At 47.2% G+C, this 20,902-nt stretch overlaps 7 protein-coding genes across 7 annotated transcripts; 4 read left to right on the forward strand and 3 right to left on the reverse strand.

The window, feature by feature from the left end:
* Positions 1–850: 850 nt before the first annotated feature.
* On the forward strand, positions 851–2,026 carry AtWU_04786 (t-SNARE syntaxin; the record flags this gene model as incomplete). The annotated part of the gene is made up of 4 exons (XM_035499897.1): positions 851–1,100; positions 1,150–1,331; positions 1,378–1,941; positions 1,991–2,026. The coding sequence occupies 4 exons, from the start codon at positions 851–853 to the stop codon at positions 2,024–2,026; spliced, it is 1,032 nt and encodes a 343-aa protein (XP_035355790.1).
* Positions 2,027–3,589: 1,563 nt separating this feature from the next.
* Positions 3,590–3,835, forward strand: AtWU_04787 (ER-Golgi SNARE complex subunit; the record flags this gene model as incomplete). The annotated part of the gene is made up of 1 exon (XM_035499898.1): positions 3,590–3,835. One exon carries the CDS (start codon positions 3,590–3,592, stop codon positions 3,833–3,835), a length of 246 nt encoding a protein of 81 aa, XP_035355791.1.
* A 4,713-nt stretch (positions 3,836–8,548) lies between these two features.
* AtWU_04788 (NmrA family protein) lies at positions 8,549–9,729 on the reverse strand (the record flags this gene model as incomplete). The annotated part of the gene is made up of 3 exons (XM_035499899.1): positions 8,549–9,057; positions 9,126–9,614; positions 9,672–9,729. 3 exons carry the CDS (start codon positions 9,727–9,729, stop codon positions 8,549–8,551), a joined length of 1,056 nt encoding a protein of 351 aa, XP_035355792.1.
* A 1,661-nt stretch (positions 9,730–11,390) lies between these two features.
* Positions 11,391–12,463, forward strand: AtWU_04789 (putative 3-beta hydroxysteroid dehydrogenase/isomerase; the record flags this gene model as incomplete). The annotated part of the gene is made up of 2 exons (XM_035499900.1): positions 11,391–11,811; positions 11,883–12,463. 2 exons carry the CDS (start codon positions 11,391–11,393, stop codon positions 12,461–12,463), a joined length of 1,002 nt encoding a protein of 333 aa, XP_035355793.1.
* Positions 12,464–12,919: 456 nt separating this feature from the next.
* Positions 12,920–13,515, forward strand: AtWU_04790 (Rieske (2Fe-2S) protein; the record flags this gene model as incomplete). The annotated part of the gene is made up of 2 exons (XM_035499901.1): positions 12,920–13,192; positions 13,264–13,515. The coding sequence occupies 2 exons, from the start codon at positions 12,920–12,922 to the stop codon at positions 13,513–13,515; spliced, it is 525 nt and encodes a 174-aa protein (XP_035355794.1).
* Positions 13,516–13,762: 247 nt separating this feature from the next.
* AtWU_04791 (MFS transporter) lies at positions 13,763–15,468 on the reverse strand (the record flags this gene model as incomplete). Its single annotated transcript, XM_035499902.1, has 5 exons — positions 13,763–13,826; positions 13,894–13,983; positions 14,034–14,896; positions 14,955–15,344; positions 15,400–15,468. The coding sequence occupies 5 exons, from the start codon at positions 15,466–15,468 to the stop codon at positions 13,763–13,765; spliced, it is 1,476 nt and encodes a 491-aa protein (XP_035355795.1).
* A 3,855-nt stretch (positions 15,469–19,323) lies between these two features.
* Positions 19,324–20,622, reverse strand: AtWU_04792 (AMP-dependent synthetase/ligase; the record flags this gene model as incomplete). Its single annotated transcript, XM_035499903.1, has 1 exon — positions 19,324–20,622. The coding sequence occupies one exon, from the start codon at positions 20,620–20,622 to the stop codon at positions 19,324–19,326; it is 1,299 nt and encodes a 432-aa protein (XP_035355796.1).
* Between the last annotated feature and the right edge of the window lie 280 nt (positions 20,623–20,902).

Here is a 20,902-nt window from a genome sequence, read left to right on the forward strand (position 1 = left end):
AGGCGTATGGGAGAAGCGACCGTTGATGCGAAGGTGCTGCGAGGTTGACCGGAAGACACGGGAGAACGAGAGAAGATGGTTGCACCAGATGACGTGGGAGCAAGGATGGCGATGACAGCCCAAGCCACGGGGCAGCGCAGCAGCGGCGTTACGTGGAATGGGGATATTCTTAGTAGCTAAGGAAGGGATGAGCGATGTCCGATCGCGATCAGAATGGGTACGGAGGCACACGAGTCTGGGGATGAGGGTACGGAAGGGAATTGATTGAAGTTAATCGCCAGCGGGATAAGATAGGCTGATTGCGATGTTCCCCTGAGACTCCATCGGATCTAATAATGAGAAGCTCTACTGCTTTCAGTTAAGCCGCTTTGGTCCGTTGGCAGCCTGACGCCTGGGGCACCCGGTGGCTGGTGCTGCCCCTGTGGCTAGTGAGAAAACTGGAGTGGCTGGGGTGCACGTGGCTGAGCCTCCGCCTTTCCTATTACGGACGGAAGACGGGCTGGCGACGTCGGCTTCTCGCTCCTCCTCCACTCTCTCTCCATCTTCTCTCCCCGTGCCTCTACGGTGGTCGATGCTGGTCTCGGTTGATTGATATGGCCTTTTTGTAATACTCCAACTTTACCTTCAATCTATGCTTCTCCGCTCTCGTTCTACCTTAGCTATACCGCCACCACTCAACGGACACGTCTCCAGTTGTCTCCTTATCGATTAGATCGACTCCGTGGAATCTCACGTCGCGCATTCGTTCTGCATTCGGCTATACCCCTGTACATCTTCGCTTGCATTGCGACCGACTACCGAATTATCTTTCTTTCATCTAATCCCCGTTTATCCTACATCCACCTACACAATGACCGGCCCGTCCATTCAAGATCGTACCGGCGAGTTCCACGCCATTCTGGGTCAAGCCCAGAAGCGCATGGCCGCCAATAAAGCTAGCGCACAGCGCCAGGCTCTTTTGACAGATGCGCAGCGGAAACAAGCAAATGGTTCCGCAGATGGGCAGGGTGGCAAACGAAGGTCTGAGTTTGCCCGGAGAGCTGTGGAAATTGGACGAGGGATTACGGCAACAACAGCTAAGCTGCAGAGACTGGCCGAGTGTGAGTGACCTTCAGACGGTTAGATGAATGAAGTTAACATTGTCCGCAGTGGCCAAGCGAAAAACGCTCTTTGACGACAGACCGGTTGAGATCTCGGAGTTGACGTTCGTGATCAAGCAAGATCTCGCCTCGTTGAATCAGCAAATCGCCTCGTTGCAGGCGCTTACTCTTTCACAACATCCCAAGAGCAATCGGTCGAAGGCGGACCAGGAAGGAGAGCACAATGACAATGTACGTACGACACACATCAAGACCGATACGAAGCTAACGAGATTAGGTGGTTGTCATGCTGCAAGGAAAATTGGCGGATGTGGGAGCAAACTTCAAAGATGTGCTTGAAGTGCGAACAAAGAACATCCAGGCCTCGCGATCCAGAACCGAAAACTTTGTCTCCTCGGTATCCTCAAAGACACATTCCGCCCTCGATACGCAGCGCTCCGATTCCCCGCTCTACAACACATCCGGGCGGCGGACGCCTCAGCCGGGCGGTGCTTCCGATCTACTGACTCTGGAACCTTCGAACCCATCTCCACTCGGCCGCCCCTCTATGCACTCAGATCAGCAACTATTGGTCATGGAGGAAGCCCAGACGAGCAACGCCTATATCCAAGGGCGTGGCGAGGCAATTGATGCGATTGAACGCACCATCAGCGAGTTGGGTGGTATCTTCGGTCAGCTTGCGCAGATGGTCAGCGAGCAGTCCGACATGATCCAGCGGATAGACGCCAACACGGAAGACGTGGTCGATAACGTGCAGGGAGCGCATCGCGAGTTACTGAAGTACTGGACGCGGGTATCCGGGAACCGGTGGCTCATCGCCAAGATGTTTGGCGTCCTAATGGTAAGCTCATCCTGCAACCTGCTGGTCGAATGGCAGCTAACTTATGCAGATCTTCTTCCTACTTTGGGTGTTGATATCGGGATAGACACACCCTATTCTTTTCTACTATAATGTATTAATACTGGTTCGTGTTCGTCCTGCTGTGCTGAACGAATAATGCAACCGTTTCTGTCGCTTAGCCTTGCATTCTTGTCTGCTACCTTGTTTGGCCGTGGCTAGATCTGATGATTGATCTTCTACTATTTACTTTATGTGCTTCGGATGGCCTGATGTGAATACGGTCCATGATTGACTAGATCAATTTTATTACCTTTCTTTGAGTTATTCTATTTGATTGCTTGACTCAATGGATGCTGAGCCGATTCAATAAGTTTTGGTACAGATGAAGCAGATGTATGACTCACAGTGCATTCTGCTGCTATCATTCCCAGAAGAATCATCTATTCACCTACCCTATAGTATATATAAACCTTTTTTTCCCCTTCTCTTCTCTTCTTCTTTCTCTTCATTCTGACAACCTTCCTGCCAACCAACAACTTGAACCGGCCTTTATTCGTAACAGATATAAAATCAAGCAATCTCACAAATTGTTGACCGTCGAGTTCGCGGTTGTCCTAGCAAATACTATCATATTTTCAAAGCCTAGTTTATATTTTAGATACGAACAATAACCCAACTAGCCACTCCAGCCCATGTGAATTAGAGCCCCGAAGAAATTTCAATCTCCTCTACATCATTGAAAGAACCCTATCTTCTGGATACTCTCCGTATTCCATGCCCTTTATACATCAGAAAATGACAGTGGATAGCCCGTCTGAAGCTCCACTTGATCATTCATGATTCCACGGGGAAGTAGGTTGTACCTATTACTCCCAATCCCACCTAGCGATGCACAGGAATGGGTGTCGGTTCCCAGAGGAGAAGATCAGTACCTGACGGTTATAGATAACCTAATACGATATCATTTGAAATCCAGTGTGCACACGAGTGCCTAACCTCCTGCAAACGGATAACCGCAGACATCTGGAAGTGGCGGCTTAGGTGGAGGTATGAATTAAACAAAATCCAGATCATATGGCTACAACAACTACTAGGAATTACATCGTGCCACAATTGTTAAACTCATATAGTTGCAGATGGTGTGAGAAAGCCACTTTTCAGTGATTAAGCGGCATATCCATGAATCTTGCAACTCTAACAATTCAACAGTTATAGGCGCACTGATGTTTATGGTCCTACTCTAAATTTCGGGCTTACTCACTCCAACCGAACGTACAACCCAACGATGACAATAATCAGGCGATGGCTGTGGCCGAATGCGTCCCGCATGTCTCCACCATGGAAAAGATAAGAATCTCAGATAACATGCTAAAGCATATGTTTAGGAGCTCCGTATCCAAGCTCAAAAATCATGTCCTGGAGAGTGTCAATCCGTCCTGAACAAATCTTCAGGTCACCGTGTCTTGGAAGGTCGAAGTAGACCCCGAGTATCTTCGCTTTAAACATTGTTAATGCTGAGGAGTACTGTTAAGACTGCCTCGGACGAAGATACCTTGCAACGGTGCGCGGTGAGTGTGACACCTGGTCATCTAAAGGGCTTATACCCAAAGAAACGCCAGACGTGGCATCGTCCGCTGGTTTGATCTACATGACATCTGCTATACTTGCTCCGTGGACCCGTCCCGTACTAAAGGCTATCCAAGGTGCAGCAGACATGCAGCGGAAGATCGACAAGCTTGCCACACAGTTGGCAGCCTTCACAGACGAACTGAGCAATCTGAACCCGTTCTTGATCGCGGATGCAACCGTTAACAAGGCCATGGCCCTGCACCCTAACAATAAGGCCGGCAAGAAGGTTGTGCAGGATGCCTTGCGCGCCGCTAAACAAGACTAACATTTTACGCTCGCATGCTTTACTCTTCGTCGACGCTTGCTCATACGCTGTACTCTTAGTCAATACTTCCTTGTCTACTTTACTCCTCGTCGTCAACTACTCGCGCGTTTTACTCTTCGCTGACACTTACTTGCCTTTGACTATCTACATTCGACGCTTACATTAAACAACGCCGTTGAGGACAACGGGCTTGTCGGAGAGCGCGAATTTGCAACGTGCCTACCCAATCAGGATACGAAATACCGTGGTAGGTGATGTTTGAGGTTATTCAATGCTTTATAGCAGTATGGTTTAGTCGGTGACGACAAGTATCGCGCAAGTCAAGGCACATCAAAATTCTAGCGGTAGGCGGGAGTCTGCTATCACCGCTGCCAGATCCTGTTCTGACTGGCCCGTGGCCTCGGCTGAAGGCTCTGAGGAGCAGCGGACAGCCATGGGAAGCTGACGAGGCCGTGCAGGAGGAAGAGGTGCGCGGTCACAAGAAAGCTTCTGCTGCGGAAAAGCGCACCTAGCGTTTGGGGTGGTTTGGGTTGGGTTGAATTCTATCATATATTCAGTCACATGGGTCGATTTTCTAAGTTCCAAGTCCACACTCATTATCGAAAGGACAGCTCTCGATGTAAATTCCGACCCTACTTATTCGGCGCCGGGTGCTGAGCATGGACGCTTTCGTTCTTCCGGTTCAGATGGTAAATAATAAGTTCCAGGCTTCTGCTAAACACAACCATCCTTACAAGTGTGCCAGATACGCCGGGATGTTCATGGTATATTGCTTCCCTGACAAGCAGATTTATGGAATACAAGGCGGCGATATAGTCTCTGGTGTCTTCATAAGAGATAATGGCGTGCTGTGCCCAAAAGACCCTGTTCTGCCAACCTGGGCTCCTAATAACAAAGCAACACAGAATGATCACTCAAGGCAAACTGCTTGGCTACCATGACCTGGGCTAGATACTGCAGTTAAGTACATGGAGACATCATGGGACTTTGCAAAGATAATTGCCTTAATGGCTACTCTGTGCGGACAACGCATACATACCGACAATCCTCAGGCCTCTCAAGTAGGATCCAGTCAATCACGAGGACACTGGTTTCAGAGTTATATCTCCCTTAGCTATACTGGTCGGAGCTAGATCCAGAAATCACCAAATCGATGGATATCCAGAACTGATAGCTATGGCATACAACAGCTGCATGTTCTCACCACAAGGGATGAAAAGAGCACCTCTATCGACGAGAATGTGTCGAGAAAGTTGCCATCGATCGAACGCGCCATTTTAAACTAGTCGTCCAATGCCACTCTGCAAATCTAGATGTAGAAATATCCTTGATATACACTGCGATTACCGAAAAAGACAGTATTACGCACTACTCAGGGGGAAGAGGTAATCGGTCTCGGAAATTTCTACTTCATCAAAGCTGCTTTTCCCATGGCTTGCTTACTCTCCAGGACGTTCCATGTCCAGCGCTCGCATGCCGCTCCGCACTGCCTGGGATACGAGGGAATATAACGACAATGCATCATCCGTTGAAAGCAGAAGAATTTTCGATGTCATCTAGGGTATATTTACGACTACCTAGCTCCTAGTTTTATTTATCGCGATGTATGGTTCTATGACTTGGTAATCAGTATCTCTCAGTCAAAGACGGCTTGAGTCTACAGCAATAACCAGAAGTCAAGGACTCATACACAGGTTACTATTCTATCATCTGACACATGAACTGTTGCCCTGCTATTAGGATCTCTAGATTATCTAAAAGAAAACGGTTTGCTATTCGTAGCTTACAGCTGATATATTTGGTCCCATCAGCAAGTCAAAGAATCTTCACATTACCAGAAACCAGGCGGGCCAAGGAGCTCGTCCTGCGGCTTGGAGGCGCGATAACCCTGATCACAGTCTAGGGCTGGAAAATGACAACGGTAACAATCCCGGCACTCGTGATGTTCAAGGAGCTCAGGGCGCGACGAGAGGATTTAGACCCTACTGATATACAAGCTCAACAAGATCCATCTGAACTAGAGCCCAGAAGCAGCCCCAGCAGAATGTCGTCTTCATGTCCCGTGCCACCATTCTATAGCGAGAAATGGTCCTGTACTCGGTCCTGCTTCTCCCGATTGTATCGGCGATGACGAGGAAGAGGTAATGTACAAACGGTTGAGCTTAGCTGCGAGTGCTTCCATCGTGACCCAGTTACAGTGTTATCCAAAAGGGCAGACTCACCGCAGAGGAATATGTGCCAGTGTATCTGGTAGTGAACCGGCAAAACGGGACACACTTGCCGGGGGGTGTGCTATAGCGGTACGAGCCATCCTGCATGCATGGAATTCTTGGAATCTCACCATTGAACCACAAAGCATGGGAGAATTGCGCACAACTTATAAGACATGGAACAGAACACCTGACAATTCGAGAGTTATTGGATGGCCACTAAAGCCGGCATTGATCAAGCGCTTTCAAAGATTGTCAACGATGTCCATCTATTCATACAGCGTGAAGGCGTTCGCCAGACTGGCTCAACCTAAGAGATACAATAATACATCGGGGGGGCAGAATAGTATCCGTTAAGTACACCGGACCATCTCCCGGTACCGAATCCAAGGCCATGGTAGACGGAGATACAACAATAATATCGAAGCCACTTCAACGTATGTCAGAAGGTGCTGAGATGGTCAAGAGCATTCCCGATGCTGCCTTCCAGACCATCGGCTGTCTGTTATGTCCTCGGGGTCGCTCGAGCTTTTATTCAACTTGCAAACGGCAAGTTTAGCAGAATGCCACCCAGAGAGGAACAGGACACATTAGCGGAAGAAAACATCCCAGCCCGTCAATTCTTTATCTCACATCCCTAGCAAGTTGGGCCGACTTCTCGAGTTCAGAAGCGCAAATGCAGAAAACTATTCGACATTCAAAAGCGCCGGGGCCATAGAAAACAAGCAAACGACGCTGGTTTGGATAAAGGGCTTTCTCAATGATAAATGAATACCATGAAAGCTACATGGATGCTGGGGATGGAACGACACCGCTTAGCCTGATGACAATGAAAAGATACGATCCTTATGATGTCGACATTAGAGGAGACATAGAGAAGGCATGTGGAAAAAATTGACAAACATTTACATACTCTGGAGAGGAACGTGCTAGCATTCATCAGAGAAAAAATAGGAGAAGGATAATCTCGGTTCATCCATGATGTAGTTGAAAGACAATGAAGTTCATCCCATCGGGGGAATACGACGCACATTGGTTCATTTAAGATACTAGCCAAACAGCGTATCGCTCTATGATCAGGATATGGCATCTAACGCAATCCAGAAAACACATATCTAGGCTACTTTCTTTTAACAAGATGAAGCTACCAACGCAAACCATGACTACACGACTACAGCATATCCTGCCAAGCAGCGTATCACACTCGGTGACTTGGTATCACCATTAGAGTTACAAAATACCGTCTCAATGACTGCATCGTGTCCATAGTATCCGCAACCAAAGAGCTAGGACACGTCCACATCCACGTTGACCGCCACCTCGCCCATTTCCCGATTGGCAAAGCCCGTCTCTGAGATCCAAAGAAGAGAAAGACGGATTGTCTCTCCAGTTACTCACCAACACCTGACGTGGTACATTATCAGATGGTCTTCCGGAGTTCAGGCACAGGCCGTTTATATACTTATATAAGCTTAATACTACTGGTACTCCTTCTGACGCCCGACACAGTAACCGTGAAATACACTGTGGACATATCGGTGCCCCTAGAATGAATTCGAAAAAAAGAATTTGGCAACAATTAGTTGGAAACTATAGAATGAATCTACTAACATAGCTCGTCCAAGTCTCCGACCTATTCTTGGACACATAGTGTGTTAGTGATTGTTTGCTTTGAAAGCATTCCTCTTTTCACTTACTACGGATGACAACTTACAAGTCTAAATTGGCTACCAAAATGGACTTATTGGGCCGATATAGTGATGTCTCAACCTACTCAATGCTATGTACACATTGGTGTAATTATAGATGCAATCAGCTATTGTCATGTGGGCGATTGGGCCGGTATCTCTGGGCCAGGTGGCGTTGTGTTTTCCGAGCTCCGATTTGACTTCAATTCGTTCTTCTTTTTAAGCGGGTTGATACAAGCTATTCTTGTGTCTATGTGAGTAGGGATTATTGGGATGCCCTGGGAACCTCCACATAGGAGACTGTCGTGAAAGGGATGTTCACATTGTTGTTTCGCTTGGGATATAAATTCTAGCTGTGACTTCCACATTATTATATGCTCTGATGCCATACTAGCCTACTTATTACCCGGATTAAAAGAACACTATGGTTCAATACATTGGAGTAGCCTCGTGTAATTAGTTTAATGCAATTCAACAGTGCTCAAAATCATTGTACCACCTTGTATATCCGACAGTACAACCAACCCCTATTAAAATTACCTGCCCCACACAAACCCAAGCGGAAACAACATCGGCCGTTTCTTCCATGATATCTAATTGTGTACGCCGGTCACCTGGTGTGACAACCTAAAGACTACACACTAAGTAAGCCAAGAAAGAGCAATGTCTATGTTTCATATTGAGATACCCGAGTCGTTATACACCTCCGCACCCGCTCACATTGAAGCAATAATTTGCATTGCGGAAACCTCGAGCGAATCCCACACGGATGAGTGAGAATGAACGCTTAGGTAGGATTCTACTAGCCCCCTAGGTCAAACCGGAGAACCTGCTTGCTGTTGCTGCCTCATTGCGGCCGCTCTTTTCAGGTCCTCAACTCCCTTCAGCACACTCTTTCGTTGCCCGTCGTAGTGAACCATTCTCATCCAATCACTCAGTGAACTGATACGATTAGGGTGAATTCGATTCAGAAGCGTGAAGTCTCGGTGTTCAGCCCGGCCCTCTCCCCAGTACTTCCACCAAGCTGAGAAGTTTTGGCGCCATGTCATCGTTGATTCATCCGTCACAGCACTTGGACCGGCGTAAAAATTGGCTGGAGCATTTGGGAAAGGCTCTGCCGTGGGTAGGTACTCTTCAAGAGGTACATACCGATGCACTCCTTTCTTCCCTGTCACCTCAGTGAAGGCTGCCGCTATATCTGCGAAACTAACTTCATCTGTTGCAATTTTGAGGTTCAGCCCCGCGGATTCTGGCAAGTTGTTAAAGAGCCAAAGAGAATAATGTCCAACGTCCTCTAGAGCTATAAGAGGTATTTTGCCAGATTCTGTGCCGGAAGTACCGTCATAGTTAGTCACTAGTAGAGCTCAGATCAGGTAAAGCTAAGAGACATACTTGCAGGATTAGCCCAAACCAATGTCCCATCAGGTTCTTGGGTAGGGACAAACATGCCATCCCAGAGCATGTTCATATACGGGCCAGTTGTAAGCACCGAGCTTTTCATGCCAGCCTGACCTTGAGCTAGAATATAATCTGCAACTCTGCCTTTCGCATCATTATGGCCCCAATGGTAATTCTCATCCCAGTCCGCATGCTTGAGAGCGAAGTCTGTACAAGCATAGACATAGTGTTGCACTCTGTGGTGCCGCGCGATTTCATAAGCTCGACAGCCGTAAAATAGCTCATTCTTCTCACCGATGGTAAAGCCATCGGTGTTGACCCATGCCCCGTAAACGCCCTTGAAAGCTTTATGCAGATCTGCCTGGTTATCCTGTCTGCCTTCAACTAGGGACACATTAGGAAGTTGTGCAACTTCTTGCGCCCGAGCGGACTTTGCGTCTCGAGTAAGCACTCGGACAGAGAAATGCCCGCTCGAGGACAGGGCTATCACGAGTCAGGTATACACCAAAAGGCCAGGTGAAAAGCTGCTATAATACGCACCTTTGATGACCGGCAGGCCTTGGGCGCCAGTTCCGCCGATAACCAGAATTTCTCTCATCCTTTTCCGTGAAAATCGATTATCCCCAAATTATGTGGACTAATGACCAGCTGTAATGATGATTGCTTGAACATTCTCAGGATGTGCAGCTCTGCCTGATATAGTATTCGATTTCCTCTAATGACTTTTCTCCTCGATGATTAACTACGTAGTGATTTATATGATGATAAATCGGCCCAGCTTGCCGAGGTTTAGTCTCTATATCATATATGAAATTGTGGACCTTTTCCCAACGTTGGTACGATCTCGTCATGCGAGTGGCGGAGACTCTAAGTCTCTGATTCATGGTTGTTCGGCTTGATTATTTCATCCCGCCGGCTGTTCGCATTGGTGTATTTGATGTAGAAGAGTGGAACCGGGGACTAAGTCAGAATCGCTATAATTGGTTGACATAAAGGGTATGAGTTGAATCAATCGATCTTGACATGCTCTACTAGGTTCTGCTACCCTATCACCTCTGAAGAGGGTTATCACTGTAGCTGATGCTTGATGCATGAACAGCTGAGCGTATGTAATATCGCAAATCGACCGATCAGCGGGCGAGCAAGTACAAGAAAGGAATGATTGATTATCCACCATGGAGTAGGGTCGATGGAGTATCGATGCATACTGTGTATACATCGATAGGCTTCTCTATTACAAATCATATGTTCATGAAAACCTTCATCAATCTTGCCAAAAGTTGACACTTGTGATTGTATATGCCAACCGTCGGGGTGATGACGAGACATTCCCAGTTGCATTGTTTGCCCCCCGCCGAGTCAGTCAAAGCCACAGCAGTATTAATAATCGTTCGAACTTATTCGCAGAATATTCTTTGACAACCCTTATGGCATAGGCTCAAACCTCAGCGACTAAGGGATTGATAAGAAATACATGGAACCACCAGGAAATATTTGCACACAGTGATTAGTGATATTCCCGAACTACCCGCATCTAATGTCCCCAAATTGCTTCCTCAGCCCCACTTTTCGCTTTCCAGCAGATATCCGCATACAGTATGACAGGTAACACTACAAAAGAATTACGGATGGATTCTTAAATACTACCCGTTTGGATAATGAGGCTGATACGCATAGTGGCAGACTTTAGTTCGAATTTATATTCCGGAGAATAGATGTATGTGTTGTCGAAATGCATTGTTAAAAATCCACGACTCCACTAATCCTCAGAATTTGACCATGTTTTGAAGCTTAATTCGTGAGTCAAATAGTCCCTTGCTTTACCAAATTCTGATGATATTGACGTACTTTATATGTAATTGTTGTCCAAATAGTCAATAATTGTTGTATGTATAAGGTTAACTAGAAGGGGCGAGCAAACCCGTAATGAACGTTATCCGTTTCATGATTTCATGATTAGTTATTTGCCCCGAATATGTACCTCGGGATATGGTGTACTACATTCTACATTTCAAATCAGCCGTTGGTTGATAATCATCCTCATCTAAATATGTAAGCTGTATGGAACACATATTCAAAGGTATAAAGGGTTCAGAATGTGAAAGGACAAAGGTCTGAAACGGAGACGCAACCAACAAGCTCGCTCGATTATTCCACATATCTTACCTCTCTTTCGGTCACACATTTCTTCAGAGCTAGGCGACGGTATATTATCCCTCTTGAGACTATTCCCAAATCCCTACATCCGATCATATCACTATGCCCGGCGATCTCGTCTTCATAACTGGAGCAACTGGCTTCATCGGCAGTGCCGTTGCCATCAAGACTCTACAAGCTGGCTATAGTCTGCGCATCAGCGTTCGCAAGGAAGAACAGATTCCCAAACTAAAGGCGGCACTCTCTGAGTATGAAGACAGAATTGAATTTGTCATCACCCCAGACATAACACAGCAATCTTCCTTTGCCGGAAAGCTGGATGGAGCTAAATACGTGCTGCATATCGCTTCGCCCATGCCCCATGGAACCAACCCGGAGACATACTTCGGCCCAGCCGTCATGGGCACCACCGCTATCCTAAAGGAGGCTGCTAAAGTTAGCAGCATTAAGAAGGTGGTGATTACTTCCTCAATTGCCGCTTTAATACCTATGTCGGGTCGTCCCGAGGGAGGGGTCATTAAGGGTGAGCACCTCAGAGCTGAATGCATTCTTTTGACTTGAGTATTGTGGCTGGATATTGACTGCATCCGACAGAGAACAATGACTGGGACTTGTCAGTCGATCAGACCGCTGACTTGACTGGTGCCAACGATGAAGCAACGAGCATGCAGCTCTACCATGCATCTAAGCTTCTCGCAAATCAAGCAAGTTGGGACTTCAAGGAGACCGAGAAACCTAGTTTTTCCCTTGTGTCTCTCCACCCTGCCTTTGTGTTTGGACGCAACGCCCTCCAGACCACTGCCGAGGATCTGGGTGGCACTAACGGCCTTTTCTTCCTCTCTGTTGCTGATGGGAAACCCCTGATCAATATCACTGCTGTTCATATCGACGATGTTGCCGAGGCCCATGTCAAGGCCTTGGCCGACAATATCCCAGACAGGTCCTCGTACTTGCTCGCTGGGAAGAAGTCCAATTGGAAGGACGTGGCAGAGGTCGTGAAGAAGGAGTACCCGCACCTGGGCTTTAAGATCTCAAACGATATTTCTGGAGAGTCTTGGCCGGTTGATACGACCAAGGCGGACACAGAATTGGGGATGCAGTGGCGGTCGTTGGAGCAGATGACGAGGGATATTATTGACCAGCAGATCGAGCTGCGCAGCCAAGGTAACTTGTGAAAACTATAGGGTAATAGATTATTACATTCTATAATAGACTATCTGCTTTTTATTCTTACTCAGGAAGAAATAATACTTTATCGTACATCAACGGGACTATATTGACTAGATATTGGCATGATAATAGTGCAGGTATAGTACAACAGATAGATAATTTTAGAGCCACTATGATATATAAAAAGAGAATGAAAGGTGCAGAATACAGTAATAATATAAATAAGAATAACAAAGAAATAAAAGCTGAACCTGACGTGGTCAGATAAGTTCTACATCGATTACAGGTTATATAATCACCCAAAGCGGTTAGCACGGGCCCGGCGAGAAAATAGCATGGGCCGCCAGGTGAGCTGCGTTCCGATATCTGATCCGATCCAATCCATGCAGCACATCAAATTTCCCCTTCCTTCCATGCAATACATTCAACACTAAATACCCAAACAAGCCACCCAACCAACCATGTTCACCTTTTTCTCCCGATCCCAAGCAAGCGGAGGAAAAGGCGGCTGGCAGCGCATCGGCCTCACCTCCGACTTCCCGGACGTAGACTCTCCGGAAAACAATGGCGATTGTCGGGTAACATCGCAATGCAAGGCTTTTACGATCCCGAAGACACCCATACCGGGTGCAAGCTCCGCACCGGTTGAAGCGGAGATTGATGGCCCACTTGAGGATTTGAAGGATCAGGTTCTTGTGTTTAAGTATAAAGGCAAGGTTCATGCTATTGATCATGTAAGTCAAAAGAATTAGCTTTTAAGCCATCACTGGCATGATAATTGGTGGAAAAAGCTAATTGGGTATAGCAATGTCCGCATTCCTCATTCCCACTGTCGCAGGGAAGCCTGTTTGACATTGAGGATTTTGGAATCACGCTGAGTGCGGGGATAACGTGCCCTAAGCATGATTGGTCGTTTGATCTTTTCTCGGGGCAGGCGGATCGGGGCAATTACAAGCTCAAGGTTTGGGAGGTGCAGTTGCGGGATCTGCCTGATCCGAAGGAGGGTGAGGCGGATGAGAAGGAGGTCTGGGTGAGACGCAAGCAGCGGATTGGGTAGTTGGAAGGATTGGTTGTGTTTGTTTGTTAGAGTCCCCGTTTAGATTTTGCGGTGTGATTGGCGGTATGGGCACCGCCAGAATGATGCTTGGGCTGGACCCAGGGAACTGATGCGCCGGAGACTAAAGTGTCTGCTGCAGAAGAATGATTATGTTCGCATATGCTGTGGTTGGGAGCTGCAAGCGAGATCTCTATTTCTATAACGTCTGACTAGAATGCTTTATTAATAGACCACTGTTGAAACTACTCTAGAAGGCTGTCCCATTGAATCCAATTTGTTCGAGTAGAATCAATACAACCGGCTTCATCGAACTGTCAACAATCATCAACATCACGACTAGCACAATAAGGGCTCTTCTTCCTTAGAACATGCCCAAACTTCCAAATGAAAATAACACCCGTCAGGCCTATGCACAATGCAATGATACCCAGTATGCTTGAAGTCCAGCCATATCCTATCCGTTCATATCTATGACCTTGTCAGCTACGCCACTCGACTTGCAGGGAGGAAATACTCACGCATATGGAGAAAACAACGGAAACACAAATCCTGCCAGACACCGGAGCATTGACGTCGCAGCAAGAGCACTAGCAGAGTACCGCCCATACGTATCCACCACGTAGATATTATTCGAGACCGTGCAGATGTACGCGGCGGCCGCGAAAAGCGCAATGCCGATATCCGGCATCAGCCAGAATATACGGGCTTCCGCACTCCACCCGTACCAGAAGAGACCAATAGACAGGACAACGGTGGCTGGTATCATGATAGGTATGCGGAACTCAGGCAGACCTTTACCGCCGTTCCGTTTAGTTAGAATGCGGAATATGCGGTCGTTGATGTGGGTTGCTACTTCCGCTGCGAAGGCTGTTCCTAGGCCCAGTGCGAGGTAGTGGAGTGATGCTATGTCTAGTTTCTCGTGGTAGCGGGTTGTCCAGAGGACTGCGATGGAGGAATAGAGAATGTAGATGTTGCCGTAGAGGTAGCCTTGGTACAATGCCATGACTTGCACTATGGGTTGCGTTGAGAGGAGCTTGATTGGGCGGATCATGATTGTCCGAATCAGTTCAAGCTTTGAGTCGCTTGGGAAGTCGTGTTCTGTGTAGAGACCTGTGGCTCCTTCTTTCGTAAGGCGGTCCCTTTTCCTTCGTAGAAGAACGGGCGTGTATGACTCGTCCAGAAAGAGGAGGCCGAAGAGCTGGACACAGCCGTCTATGATGGACGTTGCGTAGAACGCCCAACGCCATGACGTGCGCTCTGTCAAAAAGCCCCCGGCAATAGGGCCCAAGACTTGTCCCATAAGAGGGAATATGCTGTAGATTGCCATAGCCTTACCGCGATCTTTGGCATGGAACAGATCTCCGAGAGTTCCAGCTCCGATCTATACTTGAAGCTAAGCATCAAAATAAAATAAATACTTTGGGAAATTGGTAACTTACACCAACAGTACAACTTCCAAAGAGTCCAGCAAAGAACCGAAAGGCAAGTAATTGCTCAATACTCCTTGCCACACCGCACGCAGTATTGAAGACCAAGAACACAAAGTTGAATGACTGTAGTACCCGTGTCCGTCCCCAGATCTCAGACAAGGGACTAATGAACATGGGCCCAATGGCATAGCCGAGGAGAAATATGGACATAACCATAGGCTTCTGAACTGTCACCGTGACATTTAGTTCTTCAGCGATGGTGTCTATCGCCGGAGAGACAATAGTAGTTGGAAGCGGACTCATCAGAACGAAGCCAGAGATTGAGATCACTGCTAGCCACTTCCGACGAGTAGACCAATTCTTCGGGTTCTCTGGGTCATCAGGCCCGTCCCAGGTGACCTTATAGTTGTTAGTATAATATCTTCAATTTGGGCATAGTTTTTGGCACACTCACAAGTTTATCATCGGTACCGCCATCACTCGCACACTCTTCCCGCTTGATAATTTCTTCATCTTGGCCCATTTTTATCTATTCCTTGCGCGCTCGGCTCTCCGTCTAAACCCTGAAAAACATCCGACAGGGAGCTGGGTAAATGAAGACGGAAATGAACGTTGATCGAACAAGTTAGCGTGAGCAAGGTATCTCTGTTCCAGTGATATTCCAATATTTAGCATTCAATTAAATCCCTAAATTTAATGTGCAGAATAAGACGGAATGAAAAGTAGATTTGGCGATGTCATTGTTGATCGTTCGTGGGTTTATGAACTCCGAGCATCGATTTACTCCGTCGGAATGAGATTGCATGGTCGGAGTTCAACATCCACACTTTCATTCCGATCAGGTTGGTTTAATTCCTAGAGCAGACCCCACCAATGCCCAATGCATCACTAAGTACTAACTAATATGGACACATCATTGCTTGGAAGTTGGTTCCGCTTGCTTTAAGGTCTTGGACATTTTCTTGAGGGAAGATAGTTTAATAGGTACCAGAGGTGATGCCTTTGGAAGGCACCGACACGCCTTGGAAACTGGGTTCGAAACCGCTCTGGAGCCAACCTGAGAAACGCTATCTCATATTGCAGTAAAAAAGACCTTGGCATATTTGAGATGTAACCAGAGAAAGTAGGATAATTCAGGTAGCTTAGAAAGTGCCAACCTCTTGCTCCAAGCCCCATTGGCTTCTTTTACGACAATGCGGAATAGATATAGGTCACCGTAGTGTATGTGAGAAGTTAAGAATCAAGCAGGAGAAACTTTTCCCCTAAGTAGTGCGATTGAAAAAATCGAGAAAACTATCATCGAAAATATCCATATACTGTATAAGCCCCTAATCTATTGCACCCCAAGGTGTTCCTCAGCACGATTGTACGTTTCCAAACCCCGCTGTGAACGAAATCCTTCTATCGCTCTCCTGATAAGATCCCGAAGGTGGTTATTGTCTACCAAAACACCAAGCGAGATGCCAACATCGTATAGAGATTCAACTTTCTCGAGAAGGTGTTCGGTCTGGTATAATAACTTTGCTCTTTGGTACTGAACAATTCTGTGGGCGTGCTTCGGTGGATTAGGATGTCCCTTGATGGGGTGGTTAGTCCCAGGAGAAATATATTGAACAAGAGTATACCCACACGATCACAATGACAGGTATCAATTGTAGATCTGCATCTATGTCTCTCCTCTGGACGTTGCCCTTTCTGTTGGTCTTGTGGTTTACCGAAGAACGCCAAATTGGGGTCAAGGATACCGCAGTCGGCTCCGGTAGGAGGACAAGGCCTATATTTTGGGGCAGGCGTGGTAAGCGAAATGAGAATGAACGATATATGCACGATCCTGTTTAGGAAGAAGCTATACGAACTTGAAAAATTGCTCTTCAAGGCTTGATGTCTGCAAATCATATGGTGATTGTTCGATACTTTCCGGTAGTGTGAAAATAGCATCTTCCCATATATTGTGATTGGACTCTTGTACATTGTCTGCCAGGAGGCCTGGAATACTGCAGGTGAATGCAGACAAAGGTCCAACATGGTTCCCCGATGTCAAGTATGCATACCCGTTATCGTGGGGCTCAGGGTCCATTATCCGTGACGGCAGATTGGGCGGTGCATCGTGGCTTTTTCCATTGCCAACGGTATTGGCTTGATTGTCTAGAGAATGTGATTGTTTCTGGGCTTTAGCTTTTTCGCCTATAGGGTGATACCAAAATATTAGATGGATCCTTGATAATTGGAAGAATTCGTATTGACTCACGAAATTTCCGCTGCGCCATGCGGTTTTGGATTCTTTTTCGTTGTGATGGACATGGCTGTAATCTGATCTCTGTCATATTGGGGTCCAGTAATGAGTCCATCGTAGAATTGAAGGGGTATAGAAGTCAAATCTGCAAGCTATTACTGAGCTTTGGGACTATATGAATACAAAAGGTAAGTACAGCCTTGCTGAAATTCGTGATGACTCGATATAGCTTACATATTAACCTTCCTAGAAGTAGCACCCAGAAATAAATACTCGACGCAGCTGGTGTATAACCTGCTCTTCTTGGCGTAATCATACTAGCGTATTGGAATATTGTAGATCCTATTAGAGCTGGGAAAACAATCCCAATTCTTTGGAGGGCGTGCGCGTCATGATTGCTGAATATAAACACAATTGAGGGTAGTTTCGTCTACAATATCATACACTGTGAAACAAAAAGCACATTCTGCGCCCGCACTTCCTGTGAAAGCGCAGATGAAGCTGGTCAGTCTGTATACACGTTGAACGGCCAGTATGCCTTCATGAAATATACCCATACCACTATTTGGCTTGAACAATTGATCGGCAATGGACTAAGCCGAAGTCTACCCTAAATTCAGAACACCCATCAGCTAACTAAGATCCCACCCAACAAAAGCAACACCTAGAATCCAAAATTGGCTGAAGCCCCGACAAACATGCTCCTTTGGAAATAGTAGTTATTCCCAAAAGAGTGACGAGCATAAAGCAGGAAAGACCAATGTGAGGCGATAAGAGCCATCTCTCAATAAGGAGCCGCATACCATTATAAATGCAGGTGGGTAATGAGAATCTCAATATCTCTATCTCCCTAGCAATACCGGGGAGAAGTTCTCGCACGTTTTCTCAAGTACTATGAGAAAGCTGCATTGATTGGCCCAACTTGAAACTGGGGGGCATTCCAGATGTTTGCCCAGATCCCTTTCCCGGTTAGATCAGCCAATACTAGAGCGGTCTGGACGGTCAGGACACAGTAGCGACATGAAAAAAGCCCCCACCCGCCGCAAAATTAGTATCCTGTACGCCTATTTGCGTACCAACTCTGGTGGTGGTGGGCAAGACTGAGCGCCTTGCTGAGAAGATCGCGTCAGCCGCTTGGCAGTCTTGCCGTCTGCCCGGTTGATCCTGACAAAGTACTATCTATCAAAGCAGGACCCTTCTCGTTAGTGCAAATTGCAGCGGAGGAACGTTCGACTAGACCTAGTCTATATTAGCCCGGTTTTGGTGAATTTAGACTTCGGATTATTCCTACCAACAGGGAAATACCTAGTGCGCCGGTGACTGCCCGCAGCACGTGCCTAAGCAAGATGACCCTGCTCCTCCGCTTCATACGACCCTTGCATGATGCAGCCGGTCCATGGTCGCCATTTTAGTGATTCGGTCGTATTAATCACCATCGGCGGATAGGCTCGTCGATATTGTGTATATTGATCGGGCGGTCCAACCCGCCGCTAAAATCGCGCCATTTTATCTCATCTGAAGAGATCCAGACTTGTGCTGATGATTTTCTGGGCACATTAAGAGGTCATCTGAATGAGAATTTGCCACTTGCTTTGTCCATGCAAGGCAGGTATTTGGAGTCGCATCACAATCCAAGTTTGGTGTGATGATCGCCCACGCCAGCTGAAAGAACAAAACCAAAGGATTCTCCGGGTAATTTGACATGAGGAAAGAGGATTCAGGATGGGGGCCAGAAAAAATCTGCAGGAGCGGGGTAGGAGTATAGGAAAATGATTATGTGGCTTTGGTTAGCAAGTGTCTAGGCTACTGTGGACTAAGGGTCCATACTGAGCAGGGTAAACAAGCACTGGCTAAAACGCTTCGGACATTGCTTGATCCAACCTTCGGCAACAGCAACGGGGACATTTGCATTTCATAGCCGTCCTACGTGGGAAGGTTCGAGTTGAGGTGCTAGTCCGTCCGGAACAAGGGTCTGCGACACTATAATTTATTAGCCTATTTTAGCCTATAGTTGATAGAGTGCTGAAGAGAGGAATCCCTGTGGGTACTTTTGGCAACGCTACAGTTGTTGATTGATATATTTCGCTATGTTATAGGTCTACTTCCCTCAACCTTGGCAAAGTATGACAATTGTACGTAGACGTTTCATACTCCATTCGAAAACCGCTCATCAACAATGTCGCGTAACTTCCCGCTGCCGGCATTCGTAATCAGATCCTTGCCCTCGATCCATTCAATCTGCAACGGCGCAATGTTCTTCACTTTCCGGTTCTTCTTCCAGGTAGGGCTCTCCTCGCACAAAATTTCTTCAAACGCATTCGCTATGACAGATGCGTTCTCTGGCTCTGGCGCGACAATCCTCAAGACAAGCGCCTGCTCGTGGGTCTCTTTCAGAAGCCGCACAACGAACTGGCTTCCTGAGGCCTTCCCTTGACCAAGGACCCTCACGATTAATTCTCTAAGATAGGCGACAGGTAGATGTGTAGTGGCGATCTTAATGCTGACAGCATCACGTCCGTGGATGTAGAATGTTTCCGCATCGTAATCAACCCAAGAAGCAATATCACCAACAGGGTAACGAAGCAATGGTTGCTGCCTCTTCAGCAAGCTAGTGATGACCACGTTTCCCCTGACTCCGGGTGTAATGATTGGATTGCCATCCTCGTCCAAGATCTCAAAGATAACCAAGGGCGCCAAGACTTTGTAGATGGGCTTAATGTCGTCATCTTCATTCTTGAAGGGCTGTGCTGGAATGCCCACGTGTCCGAAATCGATACCGCCGTATTCGCGGACATAAATGGTGGCGTTCGGGAAGGCTGCACGGTAAACCGGACGGAGCTCCTTGGTAAAGCATTCGCCCGTGTACAAGATCAGCCGAAGACTGGGAAGAGTCTCGCTAATGGAAGTGAAGTACTCCGCCAGACGACGCGTGGTTGAAACGTTGGCAATGAGGACAGTAGCATCAAATTTCTTCATATAGTGGGCCATCATATCAATGGATTCGTTTCCGCTAATAGGCAAGTGCACAATTGGTATAGGAAGTTCGAGTAGCGCTGTATTCAAGAGCATGAAACTTCCATACAGAGAGCCGTGGAAGGACATGTTTGCCACACGGTCGCCAGGGAGGAAGCCACAGCCATGAGCCATCGCATTGGCGGTGACTTTGCCATGAGTTGACAGCTCTTGTTTGGTCATGACAACTTGCTTGGGAGTGCCAGTGGAACCGCCACTGCGCATGACCGTGCCGTCAATCAGAGGCCGTGTCATTACCCCATTGGGATTGGACGTGTTCGCCTTCCAGTATTCGTCGGGGTCGATGACAGGAAGGTCAGTCACACTTTTGGCGCCTGCCGGAACATGTTCAAGAACGCGTTGGTAAAACGGGGAATGGGAACGAGCGAATTCGATGAGTTCGCCGATGTTATCCTTCCGATGAGATGACATTGTGTTTACCATGTGAAATTGGCAGAGGACGGAGCTTTCGTTGATTCGAACGGTGACATATGCCCTCAGGGTTGACTGCTCAGGCGACCCCTATATATGTCCCCACTGCTATTACCCCTCTTTCAAGTGCGATATCTCGCTCGCCGTTGTACTATGACATCGCCTTACCAACCCCCTTAGAGTTTCGGCGTTCCGATTATTGGCCATAGCATAATGTGGGGGAGCTGGTGACTTTCCCAGTTTACTCCGAGCGTGTGGTTATTACTCCATGGAGATATCG

Source organism: Aspergillus tubingensis (assembly GCF_013340325.1).
Source record: "Aspergillus tubingensis WU-2223L DNA, scaffold_6, whole genome shotgun sequence".
NCBI classification, from domain to species: Eukaryota; Fungi; Ascomycota; class Eurotiomycetes; order Eurotiales; family Aspergillaceae; genus Aspergillus; species Aspergillus tubingensis.